The sequence below is a fragment of the Ranitomeya variabilis genome, chromosome 1 (assembly GCF_051348905.1).
Source record: "Ranitomeya variabilis isolate aRanVar5 chromosome 1, aRanVar5.hap1, whole genome shotgun sequence".
Lineage (NCBI taxonomy): Eukaryota > Metazoa > Chordata > Amphibia > Anura > Dendrobatidae > Ranitomeya > Ranitomeya variabilis.
Window position 1 is genome coordinate 50,362,088 of NC_135232.1, and position 24,341 is coordinate 50,386,428.

General features: G+C 46.7%; 1 protein-coding gene across 5 annotated transcripts in view; it reads right to left on the reverse strand.

Moving 5' to 3' along the window:
* Window positions 1-20,097, reverse strand: part of DYM (dymeclin) — a 293,499-nt gene extending 273,402 nt beyond the window's left edge. For all 5 annotated transcript variants that reach the window (XR_013221124.1, XR_013221125.1, XR_013221122.1 and 2 more), the window contains exons 1-2: window positions 19,936-20,097; window positions 2,975-3,157 (exon numbers count right to left, since the gene is read on the reverse strand). Coding sequence is in view for 2 of the 5 variants with exons in the window: in XM_077283443.1 (XP_077139558.1) it covers window positions 2,975-3,114 (140 nt within the window). In the remaining 3 variants the exon portion in view is untranslated. The remainder of the gene's footprint in view (window positions 1-2,974; window positions 3,158-19,935) is intronic.
* Between the last annotated feature and the right edge of the window lie 4,244 nt (window positions 20,098-24,341).

Below are 24,341 nucleotides of genomic sequence, written 5' to 3' on the forward strand. Positions count from 1 at the left end.
CTCACATCCCCCCGATATACACTGATCCACGGTCCTCGCATCCCCCGATATACACTGATCCACGGTCCTCGCATCCCCGATATACACTGATCCAGTCATCGCATCCCCGATATACACTGATCCATGGTCCTCACACCCGATATACACTGATGCACGGTCCTCGCATCCCCCGATATACACTGATCCACAGTCCTCGCATTCCCCGATATACACTGATCCACGGTCCTCACATCCCCCGATATAGACTGATCCACGGTCCTCACATCCCCCGATATACACTGATCCACAGTCCTCGCTTCCCCCCATATACACTGATCCACGGTCCTCACATCCCCCCCGATATAGACTGATCCACGTTCCTCGCATCCCCCGATATAGACTGATCCAGGGTCCTCGCATCGCCCGATATAGACTGATCCAGGGTCCTCGCATCCCCCGATATAGACTGATCCAGGGTCCTCGCATCCCCCGATATACACTGATCCATGGTCCTCACATACGATATACACTGATCCACGGTCCTCGCATCCCCCCATATACACTGATCCATGGTCCTCACATCCGATATACACTGATCCATGGTCCTCGCATCCCCCCATATACACTGATCCATGGTCCTCACATCCGATATACACTGATCCACGGTCCTCGCATCCCTCCATATACACTGATCCAGTCATCGCATCCCCGATATACACTGATCCATGGTCCTCGCATCCCCCAATATACACTGATCCATGGTCCTCGCATCCCCCAATACACACTGATCCATGGTCCTCGCATCCCCCCGATATACACTGATCCACGGTCCTCGCATCCCCCGATATACACTGATCCATGGTCCTCGCATCCACCCCCCATATATACTGAATCAGGGTCCTCGTATCCCCCCCCGCAAATATGGACTGATCCACGGTCAGGACCCCTCTAGCATTCTCCAGCGCTGCGGGGCGTGCAGAATCTATACAATTGTTACCATAGAGACCTCACTGGAAAACGTACAGATCGCTGTGATCCCTAAGGAGCCATTAGCCCAACACTAATGAGACTGGAAGAAAAAGAAAACAAAGCAGAAACAAAAAGAAGAGGTTTCCCACAAGAAATAATTAATGGGCGACCTGCACTGGAAAGCCGGCTACCTCTCCAGACTTGGAAGATTCAGGATTCCCACAGGGAAAAAGGAGAAAGCCGCGGCCAAACACCTGACAATAGCTTAACCCCACTGAGAACAATGGATATGGCAGTAATATATGAAGTGTGCGATCCTTCTGCCCCAATGTCACGTGATGGGAGGTATGGGAAGCATCGGGTGGTCCGCCAATCCAGCAGATATCGGCAGGTTCAGACATCTTTAATGCTTGAGGGACCCCGCTAATAAAGCTTACGAAGCTAAAAGTCATGGAAGACTTGGGCATCTACTAGGCATCAGGCTGCCACAGCCACCTGCCGATCCCATACGGTCACAAGTTACACAGGTGGATGGTCCTATCCATTGCCCGCAGCACAAGCTCAGCTACGGTGCCGTCCCTGTGCCATACTGGCATTGTGGGGGGGGGAAGGGAAACGCCAGCAAAGCGGCTCAGACCCTTTCATGAAAAAAAAACACACCAGATGACATCGAATAGAGTGCCGCCTCTGGGTGCTCGTGACTGACATGGCCTCCCATATGTCCTCAATGCTGTGTACCATAGAACAGATAATAGAAGAGAGACTACGTGCAGGGTCAGCAAACATAGATCTGCAAAGGAACTGTATACCCAAAACGACTATATGGGGGGGTCCCATTGATCGTGAGAACGACAGCGCCAGTAGAGCATGAGCACTGCCAATCCATACAGCCTCCATGGGACTGCTGGAGGTGTCCGAGCACCGCCAATCCATACAGCCTCCATGGGACTGCTGGAGGTGTCCGAGCACTGCCAATCCATACAGCCTCCATGGGACTGCTGGAGGTGTCCGAGCACTGCCAATCCATACAGCCTCCATGGGACTGCTGGAGGTGTCCGAGCACTGCCAATCCATACAGTCTCCGTGGGATTGCTGGAGGTGTCCGAGCACTGCCAATCCATACAGTCTCCGTGGGACTGCTGGAGGTGTCCGAGCACTGCCAATCCATACAGCCTCCGTGGGACTGCTGGAGGTGTCCGAGCACTGCCAATCCATACAGCCTCCGTGGGACTGCTGGAGGTGTCAATACACTGCCAATCCATACAGTCTCCGTGGGACAGCTGGAGGTGTCCGAGCACTGCCAATCCATACAGTCTCCGTGGGACAGCTGGAGGTGTCAATACACTGCCAATCCATACAGTCTCCGTGGGACAGCTGGAGGTGTCCGAGCACTGCCAATCCATACAGTCTCCGTGGGACAGCTGGAGGTGTCAATACACTGCCAATCCATACAGTCTCCGTGGGACAGCTGGAGGTGTCCGAGCACTGCCAATCCATACAGCCTCCGTGGGACTGCTGGAGGTGTCCGAGCACTGCCAATCCATACAGTCTCCGTGGGACAGCTGGAGGTGTCCGAGCACTGCCAATCCATACAGTCTCCGTGGGATTGCTGGAGGTGTCCGAGCACTGCCAATCCATACAGTCTCCGTGGGACTGCTGGAGGTGTCCGAGCACTGCCAATCCATACAGTCTCCGTGGGACTGCTGGAGGTGTCCGAGCACTGCCAATCCATACAGTCTCCGTGGGACTGCTGGAGGTGTCCGAGCACTGCCAATTCATACAAGTCTGGGTCACGGAGGTCGGACCCCCACCAATCTACAAGTTACCACCTATCCTGTAGATAAGATTATAACTTCTTACTAGAAAACATGGTAAATCTTAAAAGGAACATATTTAAAACTGGAAACTTTAATTATATGCACAAAAAAACGACACTGCAACATTGAGAGACACAGAAAACATGGAAATAATGAGACAATGAAGGAGGTGATCTATGACAGCGGCTCATCGCAGGCAGAGAACGTACCTGGTAGTTGGGGTACAGAAGGTGAAGGACAGCAGCTGGTTCCAGAAGGGCTCATTCTCAGAAATGGCCTCGCTTCCCGACAGCTTCTTTAAATAGTCGTTCTCGGATAGTTCATTTATTGTGCTGCTGTTGGCACCCATGATTCTAGAAGTGCAGCGACCTGTTCATTCCTACCGCAGGAGTCTACGGAGAATAAAAGCGCAAATTGGTGAGAAGATACAGAGGATAAGGCAATGTACCGGACACTATTCAGAATAACAATGGCTCCGTACATCAGGACACAGCGACAGGCAGAAGAGCAGAGCCTAACATGGAGTGCTCCGCACATATAGCAACAAGCCCAAAACACCGCAGCCTGGAGCCCCCTATAACAGCAGTCTGGGTGTGTAGTCTGGGCCCCCCAATAACAGCAGTCTGGGTGTGTAGTCTGGGCCCCCCAATAACAGCAGTCTGGGTGTGTAGTCTGGGCCCCCCAATAACAGCAGTCTGGGTGTGTAGTCTGGGCCCCCCAATAACAGCAGTCTGGGTGTGTAGTCTGGGCCCCCCAATAACAGCAGTCTGGGTGTGTAGTCTGGAGCCCCCTATAACAGCAGTCTGGGTGTGTAGTCTGGGCCCCCCTATAACAGCAGTCTGGGTGTGTAGTCTGGGCCCCCCAATAACAGCAGTCTGGGTGTGTAGTCTGGGCCCCCCAATAACAGCAGTCTGGGTGTGTAGTCTGGGCCCCCCAATAACAGCAGTCTGGGTGTGTAGTCTGGAGCCCCCTATAACAGCAGTCTGGGTGTGTAGTCTGGGCCCCCCCTATAACAGCAGTAATTGGAGGGATTATGTGGCATTTGGGCCGGATCCTGAATGTGGATATTACTCATCGGGGGAGTCAGCAGTGACAGGAGAATGGAGAACGATGGAAGAGAAATATTTGCAGAGTCCGTGTGACCCGGAATGATTGAGGTTCCAGGATGCAGACGTCTCAGCCTTGTTACCGGCAATATCTAACCTGGGGCCCGTAAGCGCTGCCCTCTGCTCTGTACCCAGGATGCCAGCAACGCAATCCAACCACATCTGCCCAGAACTCCTCAGCTGTCAGGAATGGCGACACTGCATAACCTGTATAGACATAGGGAAAGGCTACAACCTACGTGTGTGACTTCTAGTTTCATACTCCTGTAGAGGTGTCCATACTAGTAATACAGGCTGAACGTGTGATCACTTCCCGGCAACACTCGGAAAGTACAAGAAAGCATTATACAATCCAAAACAACGAGGCAATAAAAAAAAAAATTAAAAAAAAAAAAAAAAGAATTTCATCAATAAATTCTACATATACAAAAATAAAGCGACTGAAAAATACAACTTATTCTGCAAAAAAAAAAAAAAAATCTTTTATAGGTCTATGTAAAAAAAAAATAATAGGGGGACAAATAAAAAAAAATATATATATATTGCTTGGTCGTTGATCGTGTCTAAACCACTTCGGGTATGAGGGGGTTAAAAAAGGAACAGAACAAAAGTGACAGTAGCCTCAAATGTCTAAGGCTACTTTCACACTTCCGTCTTTTGTTCTCCGTCGCAATCCGTCGTTTGCGTTTTTTACCCATAGACTTGTATTAGTGACGGATCGCGACGGATGGTCACACGTCGCGTCCGTCGTGTGACAGATGCGTCGTGTTTTGGCAGACCATCGCCACAAAAAAAGTTCAATGTAACGTTTTTCTTGTCCGTCGTGTCCGCCATTTTCTACCGCGCATGCGCGGCCGAAACTCCGCCCCCTCCTCCCCGGACTTCACAATGGGCAGCGGATGCGTTGAAACACTGCATCCGCTGCCCACGTCGTGCACAAATTTCACAACGTGTGTCGGTACGTCGGCCCGACGCACAGCGACGGACCCGTACCGACGCAAGTGTGAAAGAGGCCTTAGGCTACTTTCACACTAGCGTCGTTTTTAATACGTCGCAATGCGTCGTTTAGGTGAAAAAACGCATCCTGCAAAGTTGTCTGCAGGATGCGTTTTTTCGCCATAGACTTACATTAGCGACGCATTGTGACGAATGGACACACGTCGCAACCGTCGTGCGACTGTTGCGTCGTGTTTTGGCGGACCGCCGGCACAAAAAACGTTACATGTAACATTTTTTTGAGCGTCGTGTCTGCCATTTTCGACCGCGCATGCGAGGCCGGAACTCCGACCCCTTCTCCCCGGACATTACAATGGGGCAGCGGAAGCGTTGTAAAACTGCATCCGCTGCCCACGTCGGGCATTACTTTCACAATGCGCGTCGGCACTTCGGGCCGACGCATAGCGACGGCCCTGTACTGACGCTAGTGTGAAAGAAGCCTTAGGCATCTTTCACACTTCCGTCTTTTCTCTCCCGTTGAAATCCGTTGAGTTTTGAAAAAACAACATATGTTTCTGCAGGATCCTGTTTTTTCCCATAGACTTGTATTAGCGACGGATTGTGACGGATGGCCATCCAAATCATCCGTCGTGCACTGAATCCGTCGGAAAATAGCGGTCCGTCGTGCGGAGAAAACGTTCAGAGGAAGGCTTCTTTCACACTTCCGTTTTTACAATCTGCACAGGATCCGTCAAAGCGTTGAAAAGTCGAATCCTGTGCAGATTGTAAATAACGGGTGCACTGGGCCTGTTTTTCTGACGGACCCGTCGAGCCTGTGCACCTGTTGTGTATGCGTCTTCGCAGCGGTTTTCCCGCGCAGCGTTACTGATGCTCGCGATGCTCCCGGCAGCTGGCATTCCCAGTAATGCCTTGCGTGCAATGACCTCTGATGAAGACGTGGTCTGATGACGTTTCGCAACGCATTACTGGGAACGCTAGCTGCCGGGATCATCGCGAGCATCGGTAACGCTGCGGGGGACGCCGGAAGGTGAGAATATTGTGATTTTTTTAAATTTTTTTTATTATTTTTAACATTATATCTTGTTATTATTGATGCTGCATAGGCAGCATTAATAGTAAAAAGAGAGCGAGCGAGAGAGAATTTGCCTGAAGGGAGATTCTTCCGCGCATGCTCAATTTCAAAAGACGGCACCCGTCGCTGGATTCCTGCTTTACACACTCAGCGATGGATCCTGCGCCCATAGGCTTCCATTATAGCCAACGACGGGCAGCGCAGGATCCGTCACTGAGCGATTTTCCGGCGTACAGAAAAAACGTTCCTCTGTGCGTTGTCTCCACCCGACGGACAGTCTAAGGGGTAAGGTTTCTCCTTGTCACTCTCCATAAGGAGAAACCTTACCCCTTAGACCCCAGTCCAGAGCCTCTCACGTAGCCAAATCAGTTCTCACGCTTCGCACTGACGAGGGCCAACAGCCAGAAACACCGTGTCTGCAAATTGAGATACTGATTTGGCTCTTATCCTAAGTCATATTGTACGACTCGTTAAAGGGTCGATTGTGACTTGTAGGATCGCTACTTCCAACAGGTGGCGCTAGAGAGTTAAGTCCTCTTTTTCTCTGAAGAGGCTTTTGCATATTACTACAGTGAATCACATTAAAATCCTGTATGAGCACTTAAGACGAGTGCTGGGTTTACTTAATATAAACCATTTTATCAGCTGACCCAGTCTGCAGGGGATCTGCTGGAGACCTATAGCAGAAAAATGTTCCCTATTAGCAGCCCTAGAACTCCATTTATTTTTGCTATAGAGCTCTAGGGCGGCTAATAGGGAACATGGAGTAATGGAAACACTGTCACCACTTCCCTGTCACTAGCCACAGTGTGCACCCAGCTGACAGCAGATCAGCCGCCCCTGACCCTGACAACTCCCTGCTTGTTAAATGACGTCACAGCCTCACGTCTGCAAGGTCAGGTATGCAAGACACCGGTATATACAGGGCAGTATACACTGTGTTCCAAATTATTATGCAAATTGGATTTAAGTGTGATAAAGATTTAATTGTTTTGTTTTTCAAATAAACTCGTGGATGGTATTGTGTCTCAGGGCTCAATGGATCACTGAAATCAATCTTAAACATGTGTGATAATTAGTTTTCCAGGTGATTCTAATTAAAGGAAAACTACTTAAAAATTACGTTCCACATTATTAAGCAGGTCACAGTTTTCAAGTAACATGGGAAAGAAAAAGGATCTCTCTGCTGCTGAAAAGCATCAAAATGTGCAATGCCTTGGTGAAGGGATGAAAACATTAGAAATTTCCCGAAAACTTAAGCGTGATCATTGTACTGGTAAGAGATTTGTGGCTGTATCTGAGCACAGATGTGTTTGTGCTGATAAAGGCATAATGAGGAAGATTTCTGCCAGGCAAGTTCATCTAATTAAGAGAGCAGCTGCTAAAAAGCCATTACAAAGCAGCAAACAGATATTTGAAGCTGCTGGTGCCTCTGGAGTTCCTCGAACCTCAAGGTGTAGGCTCCTTCAAAAGCTTGCTGTGGTGCATAAACCTACTATTCGGCCACCCCTAAACAGTGTTCACAAGCAGAAATGGTTGTATTGGGCCCACACATACATGAAGACTAATTTCCAAACATTCTTGTTTACTGATAAGTGTTGAGCAACCCTGGATGGTCCAGATGGATGGAGTAGTGGATGGTTGGTGGATGGCCACCATGTCCCAACAAGGCTGCAACAACAGCAAGGAGATGGAGGAGTCATGTTTTGGGCCGGAATCATGGCGAACCAGCTGGTAGGGCCCTTTAAGGTTCCTGAAGGTGTGAAAATGACCTCTGCAAAGTATATAGAGTTTCTGACTGACAACTTTCTTCCATGGTACAAAAAACAGAAACGTGCCTTCAGGAGCAAAATCATCTTCATGCTGACAATGCACCATCTCATGCTGTAAAGAAAACCTCTGAGTCATTGGCAGCTATGGGCATAAAAGGAGATAAAGTCATGGTGTGGCCACCATCTTCCCCTGACCGCAACCCTATAGAGAACCTTTGGAGTACCATCAAGCAAAAGATCTATGAGGGTGGGAGGCAGTTCACATCATAACAGCAGCTCTGGAGGCTATTCTGACTTCATGCAAAGAAATACAAGCAGAAACTCAATAGATGCAGGAATTGTGAAGGTGATATCAAAGAAGGGGTCCTATGGTAACATGTAACTTGGCCTGTTAGGATGTTTTGGAGTTAAATAGCTTTTCTGTTCAGTGAATGTGACCTCCTAATGCTGCAAATTCCACAAATGAGCATTTTCAGTTCTTTAAAACATATCAAATGTTTAGAAATTCTACTGTGCCTAATAATTTGGAACAGTGCATTTTAATTTTTTTTATTCATTTTGGAGATTATACTGTTATCATTGGGAGGTTTCTTCAATAAAATTCGATGTATAATCTAACGGGTGATTACTTTTATTAGACTGACTCATTTGCACCAACCATTTAGGAAAATCAGAGAAAAATGTCATTTGCATAATAATTTGGAACATAGTGTATATACAGGATCGCACATCAGGATCGCACGTCAGGAGGACAATCTGGCCAGAGATGTGACCGCAAAGCAGAAGCGAAACTCCAGAGAAGGTGTGAACACAGCTGAATACACAGAGCAGAGAAGAGCCACGGAGGGCAGCACCGGCACTGCCAGGGGGACACGCCATAAGCCTCCTAATAGGAAGACAAACGGCAGTGATACAAGACTGGCACAGGGCGCCCACATCACTGCACTGCCTATAGGGCCACACACAGCACAAGAGCGGTCAGACTGGCACAGGGCGCCCACATCACTGCACTGCCTATAGGGCCACACACAGCACAAGAGCGGTCAGACTGGCACAGGGAGCCCACATCACTGCACTGCCTATAGGGCTGCACAGCACAAGAGCGGTCAGACTGGCACAGGGAGCCCACATCACTGCACTGCCTACAGGGCCGCACAGCACAAGAGCGGCCAGACTGGCACAGGATGCCCACATCACTGCACTGCCTATAGGGCCACGCACAGCACAAGAGCGGTCAGACTGGCACAGGGTGCCCAGATCACAAGAGTGGTCAGACTGGCACAGGGCGCCCACATCACCGCACTGCCTACACGGCTGCACAGCACAAGAGCGGTCAGACTGGCACAGGGCGCCCACATCACTGCATCGACTATAGGGCCGCACACAGCACAAGAGAGGTCAGACTGGCACAGGGCGCCCACATCACTGCACTGCCTATAGGGCCGCACACAGCACAAGAGAGGTCAGACTGGCACAGGGCGCCCACATCACTGCACTGCCTATAGGGCCGCACAGCACAAGAGAAGTCAGACTGGCACAGGATGCCCACATCACTGCACTGCCTATAGGGCCACACACAGCACAAGAGTGGTCAGACTGGCACAGGACGCCCACATCACTGCACTGCCTATAGGGCCACGCACAGCACAAGAGCGGTCAGACTGGCACAGGGTGCCCACATCACAAGAGCGGTCAGACTGGCACAGGGCGCCCACATCACTGCACTGCCTACAGGGCTGCACAGCACAAGAGCGGTCAGACTGGCACAGGGCGCCCACATCACTGCATTGCCTATAGGGCCGCACACAGCACAAGAGAGGTCAGACTGGCACAGGGCGCCCACATCACTGCACTGCCTATAGGGCCGCACACAGCACAAGAGAGGTCAGACTGGCACAGGATGCTATCTATGTGCTGTCCAGATTTTTTTTTTTTTTTAAGGACTCAGACTTTCATTGCAGGGCTTTATCTGACACACTAAGAACAATATCGGACGTTTCCACGATTTTGTACGGACCACTGTGCAGGAAGTCACACATGTCAACAGCTCCATAATCTGTCACAGGTACGACTGCTATTCATAAACACATCAATCGTACGTGAAGAACTGAGGTGAGAATGAGGCCTAACCGTTTAAGACTATTGCCTTGTATCTAGTGGGGTCTGACCTCGTCCTGCACAATGCTTTCTTGGTCTTGCCCTCTTGAGGGTACAGACATTTTTTCATTTTTTTTTCCTAATTGCCCTACAAGATCTATAACTTTGCTATTTGTAGCTTTTAATGACACCATTCATGTCACTGTATAATGTCCAGGAAATTGGGAAACAAATTCTATGATGGGTGAAATTTATATAAAAAAAAAAAAAAAAAAAAACATTTTTCAGGGTTCTTGGCTTTATTTTTGCAATGTTCTCTTGGCGGTAAAATTAGTAACTTCGCTTTACAGATCAGTGGCGTTGCAGGGACACAATTCATATTGTTTTCTTAATGTTTTCCTTCTAAACACTGGTTTGTGTCGTCCGTATGCAGCTTGTTTTTGAGGGATGAGCTTTAGTTTTTATCAGTAAAACTTTGAGGTACATAACTCTTTCTGATTACTTTCAATTACATTTTGGGGGAAACTAAAAAAAAAAAAAAAAACAGCAATTCTAACACTTTCTTTTGTGTAATTTTTACTCTGTTGTCGGTTTATTCTAGGGGGTGCTTACGTTATGGTGAGGCGAGATTACACTCCTAGTTTTCTATTCCATTTTTAGAGGCAAATTGAGCAAAAACAAAAACAGCAATTCTGCATTTTTTCCTTACTCGTGCCCACCATAAGAGAAATTACAATATTGTATTAGTTTACACTAAAAATGAACACCACAATATCAAAAGTGTTTTATTTATTTTTCTCTTTTTGATTTTTTTTTTTTGGGGGGGGGGGGGGATTTGAAGTGATTTTGAAATTTTTGAATTTATTTTTAAAATATTATTAAAACTTTCTTTCCTTTTTATTAGTCCCTTCATTTACGGACCACAGGGTCTTTAATATTTTAGCCTAATGTAAAATTAAAAATCATCTATGAACCCCCATCGGCCATGATCAATGACAGTGGTGATCGGTCTGATCTCAGCAGTGACAGTTGGATGAAAGATTAAAAAATTAATCTACATCAAACTAGGAGCACACCGCAGATTTTCACATTTGCGTGCTCATTCTTGTGCCGATCTCAGAGCCAAGTCAATGGGCAAACCTGCGACAATCTCCAGCATTCACCTCAATGGAGTGGAGTTGCAATATGTGGGAAAAAAAAGTTTGGTGCAGCCATTTTTTTTTTAATTTGTTTTAAATCCTGAATAATCCCCATTTAAAGGGGACCTGTAACCATTTAAAAGGTGGAAGTTTTTGCTTTTCTATTATTTCCAAATATTTTAAATTTTAGAGTTTTTGCCAAACGCTATGTGGGACTTTAGCCTTAGACCGGGTCCAGATGAGCAAATTAAAAAATTGTTCATTTTTCATCCCGGAAAAAACAAAATACAATTTTTTCCATCGGGTCATTCCATATCAAGTGATCCAAATATTAATATTTTTTTTACCTTACGTCTTTAGATTTTTTTTATTTTTTGTTTTTATGAAGTACAACTTTAGTTAATTACAAATTAAAAGTTTAGAATTTTTTTCTTCATCAGTTAATTTTTTACAGATTTTTAAAGTTTTGAAAAAGCATGGATTTTGGCCTGGTATGGCTTTACATTTTGTATCATATCTCGGGCTAGAATTAAGATATAGAGGTGGGAGAGGCATCATTTTTCTCAGAACGGTACCGGCTTTCATTTGATATGTCACAAGACTATGTTTCTTTATATTTTGTTTTGGAGAAATCAAATTAAAAATTTTGATGCGCAATTCTGAAAAAAACGTATGTTTTAAAATTGTGAAAACATGCATGTGTGTTACTTGTGTCCTTGTTTACATTTGTACAGGGATTCAACTTGGGATCTATCACATTTGTGTTTTTTTTTTAAGCGTTGAATCATCTGATTTTGTTTGTGTGAGTTTCTTCCTTTTTTCTTTTCAAATTACAACTTACTGCATTCAACATTTATATGTAACAATAAAGAAACACAAAAAACAAAGTGCCAGAATAAATGCATCTTAGGCTACTTTAACACTAGCATCGTACTCGGCCCGTCGCAGTGCGTCACGCCGACGTACCGACGCTAGCGTTGTTTGCGCTGCACAACGGGTGCAGCGGATGCAGATTTTCAGCGCATCCGCTGCCCCATTGTGAGGTGCGGGGAGGAGGGGGCGGAGTTCCGGCCGCGCATGTGCGGTCGGAAAAGACGTTCCCAACGTACCAAAAAACGTTGCAAGCAATGTTTTTTGCTGCCGACGGTCCGCCACAACACGACGCAACCGTCGCACGACAGTTGTGACGTGTGTCAATGCGTCGCCAATGTTAGTCTATGGAGAAAAAACGCATCCTGCAAGCACTTTTGCAGGATGCGTTTTTTGACCAAAACGACGCATTGCGACGGAGGACAAAAAACGCCAGTGTGAAAGTACCCTTAATCATCATAACTACTTGCTCAGCATTTTCAACCTGAATGCATTGAACAAGCCAAAAGATAAAAGGTGATCACATCCTCAAGTGTGATTTTCTAAATACAGTCTGATCCTAATTATATGTTAAAAACAAGATTAAAAGAGCCAATATTTCTACCACCTATTTATACATGGAACAATTTTTTTTCTACTATATCACTAAACATGTCATTTCTGATGTGTTTAAGAAGAATAGTCCAGTAGTTAAATCCTCGTTCTATAAAATATGAACTAATCAAACAATTAATAGGTTTTTACACTGGTCTTCTATCATCAATGTGTCCCTTCTAGAGGATGAAATGTCATCTTGCCCATAAGCGCTAACTAGCAATGGTCGTTTCCTTCTGTGTCAGAGTATGTACCGCCTGTCATGGTGCTCGGCTCCACCTGAGTTATATCTGTTTTTTGTTCACTTTTACAATGTCTGATTTTCTTGGATACACAAACGACGGCGCTGGACCAGAAGGTGCAGAAAAGTCACTTCTACGTCTTCATCTTTGGAGAGTCCAGTAGCCCTCAGCGCCGATCATATTCACAGGTCACATAGCCAGTTGTGTCATCCATTGCCGATCTTGTGCCGCCTTCTACCACGTCATGGACGTCACGGTCTTTATTTCCACTACATGAGATGACAGTGTGGTATTGCTGAGTCCCTGTGATGGGTTCTGCTTCCTGTAACCGATGTTATAACAATCTCTCCTCCTCCCCGTAGTCCTGGTTTGTACAACACATGAACTGGATGTTAAGAATATTTTTCTCCCTCCATTTGAGGAGTTGCCTGGGTGTTCAGATTTGGTGTGAATACGGCCCGAGCTGCCGGCCGGTCATCTGCTCTGCAGTCACCGTCTACCCCTGGTCATTCTCAGCCCTAACAAAGCTTCTCCTCTGTCCTCTCCTGCTTCTAATACTCTGTAACATAATAAATAATACCGTAATATCTAGCAATCATGGATTATTTGCTAAATACAGACCTCACACTGTTAGACCACAAGCTGAGCAGATCTGAAATCAAGATTTTTGAACTGACTCTGTAATAGTTTTATTTTTTAAAATATGATCCCATCATGATCCCAGCTTGTGTTTTGGTACAGATGTGAATAGGAGCATAGCAGGCACATGTGCAGTTTTTGAAATTTTTAAATTAAACGTTTTTTTCGGAAATGCGTTTTAAAGTTTTGCGCTTGCGTTCGCATAGGTAAAATATTATCAAAGATACTATTGTGACATATCTGGTGAAAGCCTGTACAATTCTGAGTAGAATGATGTTTATTTTGTTTCTCTATCTCTTTTCTAGCCTGAGTTATGGGGAGAAATGTAAAGGCAGGCAACACCGAAATTCGCACTTTTTCCGAACTTTGAAAATCAATAAAAAATAAAAAAAAAATCTAGAATTTTTTTCTTCTTCACATTTTGCATTCTCTGACACACTATTACCAAATAACAAAATCTCAAAAGAATTAAAAATATAGTGGTAAAAATCATTGGTTCACTTGACATGGAATGACCCACATCCAGATTCCCCCCCACCCGTTTGTTGTTTTTTTTTTTTAGATTTTTTTTTGTTTTTACACATCTTTCTGTAAAAGCGCTCATGTGAATCACCTCACTGCGTGGATCCGAGTGCTGTCCGTATGCACACGGATATATAATAAATGATCAAACTCGGAGTCTAGTACGTGGAAAAATAGGACGCGTGAATGAAGCCTTGGTTGCAACCGTTTCTCATCATCATCTGTTCAGTTTCTCCTGAGGTCTCATTCACACCTACCTCTATCTTTCCTCATATTTGGGGGAAAAAAATGACTCATTTCCATTAGTGTTTTGCATCAGATCCTCATCATTGTTGGGTCTGTGATGTTCATTTTTACCATCAGTGATTTTCTCAAAAAAGTTCCCCCCGAGACTCAGATCACATACGGACAGGATTCTTTTCAAACACAGTCTGCAAAAAAAATCACGGCCGTGTGATCAGCCCCACAGAACACGTCTCCTTGTAACCCATCTGCGGTTTTTAGCATAAGTGAAAAAGCCAACGTCTGAATGAAGCCAAAATCAAAACCTTTCTATCCTAACAGTGGGGTTGTCAGATACCAATTTCCACGCTACAGCCGCTGTGTCCGACATATTCACACGTGAGGCTGATACTAGATCAGTTTACCACTTATACAACCTAAAGTCAGGTGAGGCGACGGCACGGACAGGACACCATCACTTTCAGTCCGAAACAACATGTACAAGCCTGCTGCTTCCCACAGCTGAGGGTTTGCTACAATTGTATCGACACAATCCTCTGAGCTAAAAGACTCCGGCTGATACATTGTAGCAAAGTGCACAGAAGAGATCAGGACAGCAGCTGCTCATTGAGGTAAACAGAACACAATTGTAGCAAACCCTCAGCTGTGCGCAGTAGTTCCATCCTATAGGCTGAAGACCTATACATTTACACACAAGTCCCGGTTTAATGATAGCAAGCAGAGATCATGGAAATGGCGCTGAAGTATATTAGAAAGTTTTCTATCTTTTCTTTTTAGAATTTGTTAATCCCTCCCAGACAGAGAATTTTTTTTACCCCCAAAAGAGTCACAACTTTTTTTTTTTCTTCTTACCAGGACATTTTTTTTTTTCATGGGAAGAGTGGTAGTTTTTCAATGTCACCACTTTACCATATAGTGTACTGATAGACAAAAAAAAAAAAATTCTAAAAGAAAAAAAATCACTTGGCATCATGATTCTTGATATCAGTACGAGGACAGCGAGAACAAATTTATAGATATTTTAATTATTTTTATTTTAGGGTTTAAAGACAATTTTCTGAACTTTTTTTGTCGCTGTTTTCTGAGACCTGAAACTTTTTCTGTATAAGGCCGGTTTCACACGTCAGTGGCTCCGGTACGTGAGGTGACAGTTTCCTCACGTACCGGAGACACTGACACACGTAGACCCATTAAAATCAATGCATCTGTGCAGATGTCATTGATTTTTTGCGGACCGTGTCTCCGTGTGCCAAACACGGAGACATGTCAGTGTTCGTGGGAGCGCACGTATTACACGAACCCATTAAAGTCAATGGGTCCGTGTAAAACACGGACCGCACACGGAAGTTCTCCTTGTGCAGTTCCTGTAGCGTGCAGGAGACAGCGCTACAGTAAGCACTGACCCCCCCACATGGTGCTGAAGCCACCATTCATATCTTCTGTGCAGCAGCGTTTGCTGCATAGAAGATAGGAATAATAGTGTTTAAAAGAAAGATCTATCTGTCCGCCGCCCTCCCACCCCCCCTGTGCGCCCCCCCGCTGTTCTGAAAATACTCACCCGCCTCCCTCGCAGTGTCTTGTCCTGGCCGCGCCTTCTACTGTATGCGGTCACGTGGGGCCGCCGATTAGAGTCATGAATATGTGGCTCCACCTCCCATAGGGGTGGAGCCGCCTATTCATGACTGTAAATGAGCGGCCCCACTTGACCGGTACCGGAATTATCTGGACGTGTGGGACAGACCTAAGGCTGGAGTCACACACAACATATATATTAAAAAAAAAAAAAAAAAAAAAACGGTCCGTTTTACATGGACAAGAATCGCAGACATGTTCCGGAACAGTGATCCGTATGTTATCAGTGTACAGTGCGAGGATGCGATGGACATAATGGACCCATGGACTCAAATATCCATGAAAATATATATTTCATACAGAGATAGCTGATAATTCAATTGCAGGCTTTTGCTAAATCATTACAGAACCCGACAGGATATGAGACCTGGTTACATACTGTAAACCATTTCATAGCCATTAGATTTTTACATATTCCTCACTAGTAATGTTAGAAGTGTCTGTGAGCAAAATCTGGGAGCTGTAGGTATTAAATTAACCCCTTCATGACCGTGGGATTTTTCGTTTTTCCGTGTTTGTTTTTCACTCCCCTCCTTCCCAGAGCCATAACTTTTTTATTTTTCCGTCAATTTGGCCATGTGAGGGCTTATTTTTTGCGGGACAAGTTGTACTTTTGAACGACATCATTGGTTTTACAATGTCGTGTACTAGAAAACGGGAGAAAAATTCCAAGTGCAGTGAAATTGCAAAAAAAGTGCAATCCCACACTTGTTTTTTGCTTGGCTTTTTTTGCTAGGTTCACTAAATGCTAAAACTGACCTGCCATTATGATTCTCCAGGTCATTACGAGTTCATAGACACCAAACATGACTAGGTTATTTTTTACCTAAGTGGTGAAAAAAAATTCCAAATTTTTGCTAAAAAAAAAATTTAAAAAAATTGCGCCATTTTCCGATACTCGTAGCGTCTCCATTTTTCATGATCTGGGGTCGGGTGAGGGCTTATTTTTTGCGTGCTGAGCTGGCGTTTTTAATGATTCCAATTCGGTGCAGATACATTCTTTTGATCGCCCGTTATTGCATTTTAATGCAATGTCGCGGCGACCAAAAAAACGTAATTCTGGCGTTTCGATTTTTTTTTCTCGTTACGCCGTTTAGCGATCAGGTTAATGCTTTTTTTTTATTGATAGATCGGGCGATTCTGAACGTGGCGATACCAAATATGTGTAGATTTGATTTTTTTTCTTTTATTGATTTATTTTGATTGGGGCGAAAGGGGGGTGATTTAAATTTTTATATTTTTTTATTTTTTTCACATTTTTTTAACTTTTTTTTTTTTACTTTTGCCATGCTTCAATAGCCTCCATGGGAGGCTAGAAGCTGGCACAACGCGATCGGCTCTGCTACATAGCAGCGATCTGCTGTTCGCTTCTATGTAGTAGAATTGCAGGTGTGCTGTGAGCGCCGACCACAGGGTGGCACTCACAGCTACCGGCGATCAGTAACCACAGAGGTCTCAAGGACCTCTATGGTTACAATGGAGAAGCATCGCCGACCTCCGATCATGTGACGGGGGTCGGCGATGACATCATTTCCGGCCGCATGTGGCAGTTAAATGCCGCTGTCTGCGTTTGACAGCGGCATTTAACTAGTTAATAGCGGCGGGTGAATCGCGATTTCACCCGCCGCTATTGCGGGCACATGTCAGCTGTTCAAAACAGCTGACATGTCCCGGCTTTGATGCGGGCTCACCGCGGAGCCCTGCATCAAAGCAGGGGAACTGACATCGGACATACTATACCGTCCGATGTCAGTAAGGGGTTAAAGAGTTAATTCGCAGAAAAAACTGGCGTGGGCTCCTGCGCAATTTTCTCCTCCAGAGTGGGAAAGCCAGTGACTGAGGGCAGATATTAATAGCCTAGAGAGGGACCATGGTTATAGGACAGGTATGGGATATTGTTGCTTTTTTATTTTGGAATTTTTTTTAAAAGAGAGCAAGGGCTTCGGTTGGATTGAGCGTACAATAAAGATGCTAAATCTGTGTGTTTCATTATTTCATTAAAATGCTTTATTCTTAATGTGTGTGTATTTTTAACCGTTTTCTACTATTGAAGCATAAAGGATAGGTGTCTTATTGACACCTCTCCATTATTAACCTGGCTTAATGTCACCTTACAATAGCAAGGTGACATTAACCCTTCATTACCCCATATGCCAGCGCTACAGGGCAGAGGGAAGAGAGAGGCTAAATGCCAGAATAGGCGCAGCTTACAGGTGGGCCTTTTCTGGGGTGGCTAGGGGCAGATGTTTTTAGCCGGGGGGGCCAATAACCATGGTCCTTCTCTACCAAATTTCACACACAAACTACTAACATTATTACTGAGCAATATGTAAAAATCTAATGGATATGAAATGGTTTACTGTCTGTAACCATGTCTCATATCCTGTCGGGCTCAGTAATGATTTTACAGAACCCGACAATAGAACTATCAGCTATTCCGCTATCTAGCTCTGTATGAAATATAAAGAATATATATATATATATATATATATATATATATATATATATATATATATATATATATATATATATATATATATATATACACATATATACACACACACACACTATGTGTACACATTTACTCTACCTATTCTAACCTGTCAGTGTGATTTTACTGTACACCGCACTGAATTTCCGGCTTTTCTATAGGACACCGGTTTGTATTTCTCACAAGTCACGCTGATGGTCCGTGTGGTGTGCGAATTTCTCTTGCCCCCATAGACTTTCATTGGCGAGTCTCCGACACGGCGACAGCCTCCGACGATATATACGGCGACAGTCTCCGACGATATATACGGCGACAGTCTCCGACGATATATACGGCGACAGCCTCCGACGATATATACGGCGACAGTCTCCGACGATATATACGGCGACAGTCTCAGACCGATATATACGGCGACAGTCTCAGACCGATATACACGGCGACAGTCTCAGACCGATATACACGGCGACAGTCTCCGACGATATATACGGCGACAGTCTCAGACCGATATATACGGCGACAGTCTCAGACCGATATACACGGCGACAGTCTCAGACCGATATACACGGCGACAGTCTCCGACGATATACACGGCGACAGTCTCCGACGATATATACGGCGACAGTCTCAGACCGATATATACGGCGACAGTCTCAGACCGATATACACGGCGACAGTCTCAGACCGATATACACGGCGACAGTCTCGGCCGATATACACGGCGACAGTCTCCGACGATATATACGGCGACAGTCTCGGACGATATACACGGCGACAGCCTCCGACGATATACACGGCGACAGTCTCGGACGATATACACGGCGACAGTCTCGGACGATATATACGGCGACAGTCTCAGACGATATATACGGCGACAGTCTCAGACGATATATACGGCGACAGTCTCAGACGATATACACGGCGACAGTCTCGGCATGCTACACGGTGACAGTCTCGGCATGCTACACGGTGACAGTCTCGGCATGCTACACGGCGACAGTCTCGGCATGCTACACGTATAATACGGCTGAGATAACACACGATGGAGCTGCCCCATAGATTAATACTGGCCGTAATATACGGTGTATTGTGACCCGGCCTTGGGGCTCGCTCTGTCTGTGCCGAGCTCATGGCCTTATCGATATTGAAATACATGAATTGTTTTAATCTCCTTTCTATTGCATTTATTTATTTTTTTAAGTATGGGGCCGGGTGACAACCATGAAAGGGCAAATCTGGGTTTGCATTTTTTTCTCTTTAATCTGTCAAATGAAAAATAAAGTTGAACTTCTGTAAACGGGGCAAGGATCAATGATTTTTTTTGTACTGGGGAAAAAGGGGGAGAGAAAATGCAGATATTTCTATTTTTTACGTTTTCTTCATGTATTTAATTCACTTGTTCTCTATACATCACGCCGTCCGGCTCCCTACGATCACAGTGCGGGGGGCCCATAGACATCCACACAGACCCCAGATCCTGCCACTGTAAGAGACTGCTCCGCATAAAGCAGCAGTGACGACACTACAATTCCCAGCATTCCCTCACCGAGAGCATGCTGGGAGTTGTAGTTGCGGACCCGTGCGGGTATACAGGTCTGAGACACCCACTGTAGAGAGGGAGAACTGTCGCACAGCCACCCAGGGGCCAGCACACACAACACGCACTACAACTCCCAGCATGTCAGTGACGAGCACACCCCCATCATGGCCATCAGTAAGAGCTCCTACTTAGTGACCGTTACATTACATAAGATGATGGAGGCACCGGTACACACACAGGCGCCGCCGGCCGCTCACCTCTGTCCCCCGCTCTCCGTCCAGCCAGTCGCAGCCTCTTCCTCTCCTGTCACAGGGATGCAGCCGCCATCACTCCACGTCGCCGCAGACAGCTGCGTCACCAGCGTCACGTGACCGCCTCCCGGCCGTCAGACAAAGTGGGCGCGGGAAAAGGCGTGCCGTAAAGTGCGGCTATGCAAAACACAGGTAATGGGCGGAGACGATAGCAGAGTGGGCGCGGCTATGTAAATATTAAGACGTAAAACGAACTGTGCGATACGAGAAAAGGGCGGCAACGTACACCGATGTGGGCGTGGTCATGTAAAACAAGGCTGAGTGGGTGGAGTAACAAGACTTGGGAAGCTGCTTCCTGGAGTGGGCGTGTTTATGTAGGCAATCACGTGTAATAGGCGGAGCTCATGAATTATTTATGCGGCAAAAAAAAAATGTACCCCTTTCTGGCTGACTTTTCTTTTTATAAGTTTTCGTTTTTTGTTTATTTTTTTGCCTTTTTTTCCCCCAAAAAAACACCTTTTCTTTTCCTTTTTCAAAGCTGTATGAGGGCTTGTTGTTTCTTTTTATGTTGTACTTTTACGGACACGGCAATATTTACTTTTTGATGTAAAAAATTTTGGGAAAAGGAGATTGATTTAAAAGTTTTTTAATATATTTTTTTTATCTCCGTTACTGACCAGGCGCATTTTCAGGGTTTTTTTTCTGTACACTTTCTATCATTCGGATATGAAAAAATTACATTTTATACATTTTTTTTTTTTTTTCCATTCTTTCACATTTTTTTTTTTTATTACGATATCGGTGGGAAAATTAGGGAAATTCGTGTCTGTTTTCCCCTTTTTTATAACTACGTGCGACCACTGAAATGCATTTTCCATCCTGTTCCCCATGTCCCACAGGTCGGCGTTCTCTTCTCAGCAGCGGCCAGGCTAGTAATGACAACTTAGATTAGCAGCGAGGGTTTTTTACATTTTTATATTTATCAGATATTTATATTTTTTATATATTTATTTTTTTACATCATGTCATAAAAGATCTTTTCGGGGGAAAGGGGGATTTCAATATCTGATTTATTTTTTCCTCCCCCGATTTCCCCTGTAACTGGTATATTAGCCCCAGTGACAGGCGAGAGTTGGGGGTCCGGAAGCAGCTATATCATTTTTGTAACTTTTTTTTTTTTTATTAATCTGTACTTTATTTTTTAATCACCCACAGGCGACTTAAACCTGTGATTGATGGCTGTAATACAATATTGCAGGATACAGCAAGGTTACTGATCTCCTAGATGGCAAGATGGGGGCGATGTAGGGGCCTTCAGTACCTGCCCCGCTGCCACCAGTGGGCAAGCACAGCATGTAACTGGTTACACAGCCAGCACATGACTTGTAGGGTGCACACTCAGCTCCTGAGCCCGCACCATGTTTGATTTACACACAGGGGCCTAACTAGAATTATATGAGCCCCCACCTCCGTGTTGGTCAGATGTACGGACCTTTGTAGCGTTCTATATCCCATAAAGAATGACATGTTCACCCTCCATGTAATAATGTGCCCCCGTCTCAGCCCCTTTCTTGTAATAATGTCCTCCGTCCTGGTCCTTCCTGTAATAATGTCCCCCTTCTTGTAATAATGCCACCCGCCCTGTAATAATGTCCCCCATCCTGGCCCTTTTTGTAATATCCTGTCCTGGCTCCTTTCTGTAATAATGTCCCCGTCCAGGGTGCTTTCTGTAATAATATCCCCCATCCTGTCCCCTTTCTGTAATAATGTCCCCATCCTGTTATAATGTCCCCCAGCCTGTCTCCTTCCTGTAATAATTTCCCCCATTGTCTCCTTCCTGTAATAATGTCCCCCATCCAGTCCCCTTCCTGTAATAATATCCCCCATCCTGTCCCCTTTCTGTAATAATGTCCCCATCCCGTTATGTCCCCCAGCCTGTCTCCTTCCTGTTATAATGTCCCCCATCCAGTCCCCTTCCTGTAATAATGTCCCCCAGCCTGTTCCCTTTGTTAAATAATGTCCCCCAGCCTGTTCCCTTTGTTAAATAATGTCATTGGTGCTGGCCTCCGTCCTGTAATAATGTCCCCATCCTGTCCCCTTCCTGTAATAATGTCCCCCAGCCTGTCCCCTTCCTGTAATAATGTCCCCCCAGCCTGTCCCCTACCTGTAATAATGTCCCCCCAGCCTGTCCCCTTCCTGTAATAATGTCCCCCAAGCCTGTCCCCTTCCTGTAATAATGTCCCTCATCCTGTCCCCTTTGTTAAATAATGTCATTGGTCCTGGCCTCCGTCCTGTAATAATGTCCCCCAGCCTGTCCCCTTCCTGTAATAATGTCCCCCCAGCCTGTCCCCTACCTGTAATAATGTCCCCCCAGCCTGTCCCCTTCCTGTAATAATGTCCCCCCAGCCTGTCCCCTACCTGTAATAATGTCCCCCAAGCCTGTCCCCTTCCTGTAATAATGTCCCCATCCTGTCCCCTTCCTGTAATAATGTCCCCCAGCCTGTCCCCTTCCTGTAATAATGTCCCCCCAGCCTGTCCCCTACCTGTAATAATGTCCCCCCAGCCTGTCCCCTTCCTGTAATAATGTCCCCCAAGCCTGTCCCCTTCCTGTAATAATGTCCCTCATCCTGTCCCCTTTGTTAAATAATGTCATTGGTCCTGGCCTCCGTCCTGTAATAGTGTCTCTCATCCTAGGTCCCTCCTTATGATTGGCCGGTATTGTGCATTGCAGTGAAGGGTTCTGGCTGGTCCCTGCGCAGCAATACAGTGCAGCAGCCAGCGAGCCCTCCTCCTGCACGGCCCGGTTGCACCCTCTGCTGCTGCGATCCTTACACCCCTTAGTACATGCATGTCACATGCTGAGAAGGAGTTCATCTAGTGAATAGTCTAGGAAAAATGGGCAAGTGTAAGGAACAGTGACCGAATTGTGTTATCTACACCACGAGGTCAGAAGATTTCCAAAGTGTCAGCTCTTGTGCGGTTTTCATGATATGCAGTGATTAGTACCTGACAATCAGTGACATGGTCACGGGGCCAAGAGCCATTGATGAAGGTTCTCCCGATTCTATGGCACAAACTGCCCACTGTGACGATAGAGAAGACGCAGGGCATCGCAGCTCCCTGTGTAATCACCAGCCGGGCCGACTGCCCGCACCGAGACCTGTCCCACTGCCCGCACCGAGACCTGTCCGACTGGCCGCACCGAGACCTGTCCAACTGGCCCCACCGAGACCTGTCCGACTGCCCCCACCGAGACCTGTCCGACTGCCCGCACCGAGACCTGTCCGACTGCCCGCACCGAGACCTGTCCGACTGCCCCCACCGAGACCTGTCCCACTGCCCGCACCGAGACCTGTCCCACTGCCCGCACCGAGACCTGTCCCACTGCCCGCACCGAGACCTGTCCGACTGCCCGCACCGAGACCTGTCCGACTGCCCGCACCGAGACCTGTCCGACTGCCCGCACCGAGACCTGTCCGACTGCCCGTACCGAGACCTGTCCGACTGCCCCCACCGAGACCTGCCCGACTGCCCCCACCGAGACCTGTCCGACTGGCCGCACCGAGACCTGTCCGACTGCCCCCACCGAGACCTGTCCGACTGCCCGCACCGAGACCTGTCCGACTGCCCCCACCGAGACCTGTCCGACTGCCCCCACCGAGACCTGTCCGACTGCCCGCACCGAGACCTGTCCGACTGCCCGCACCGAGACCTGTCCGACTGCCCGCACCGAGACCTGTCCGACTGCCCGCACCGAGACCTGTCCGACGGCCCGCACCGAGACCTGTCCGACGGCCCGCACCGAGACCTGTCCGACTGCCCCCACCGAGACCTGTCCGACTGCCCGCACCGAGACCTGTCCGACTGCCCCCACCGAGACCTGTCCGACGGCCCGCACCGAGACCTGTCCGACGGCCCGCACCGAGACCTGTCCGACGGCCCGCACCGAGACCTGTCCGACGGCCCGCACCGAGACCTGTCCGACGGCCCGCACCGAGACCTGTCCGACGGCCCGCACCGAGACCTGTCCGACGGCCTGCACCGAGATCTGTCCGACTGCCCGCACCGAGACCTGTCCGACTGCGAAAAAACACCTAAAATGGCCACGAGAACATTAGGAGCCCCCTCCCCTCAGTTGAGATCTTCAGTAATGCAGTGAACTATGTCCCAATCTTATCATCTCCTTTTACAAAGGTTAAAGGGATTGTCCACCTTTGGGAATAATGTCTGTATTTTTGCAACGTGTGCCTGCTGCAGCCTCCATGTTATTCTGTATAATTATGGCTGCAGAATGAGGAAACTAAGAATCTATCAGTGAGCTTGTTAAGACGGTCTGACAGGATGTCTGTAACTCTTATGTCTGTCTTTTTTGGAGCTCCGCTCAGCTGATTTATGACCATGGACCGCATCAA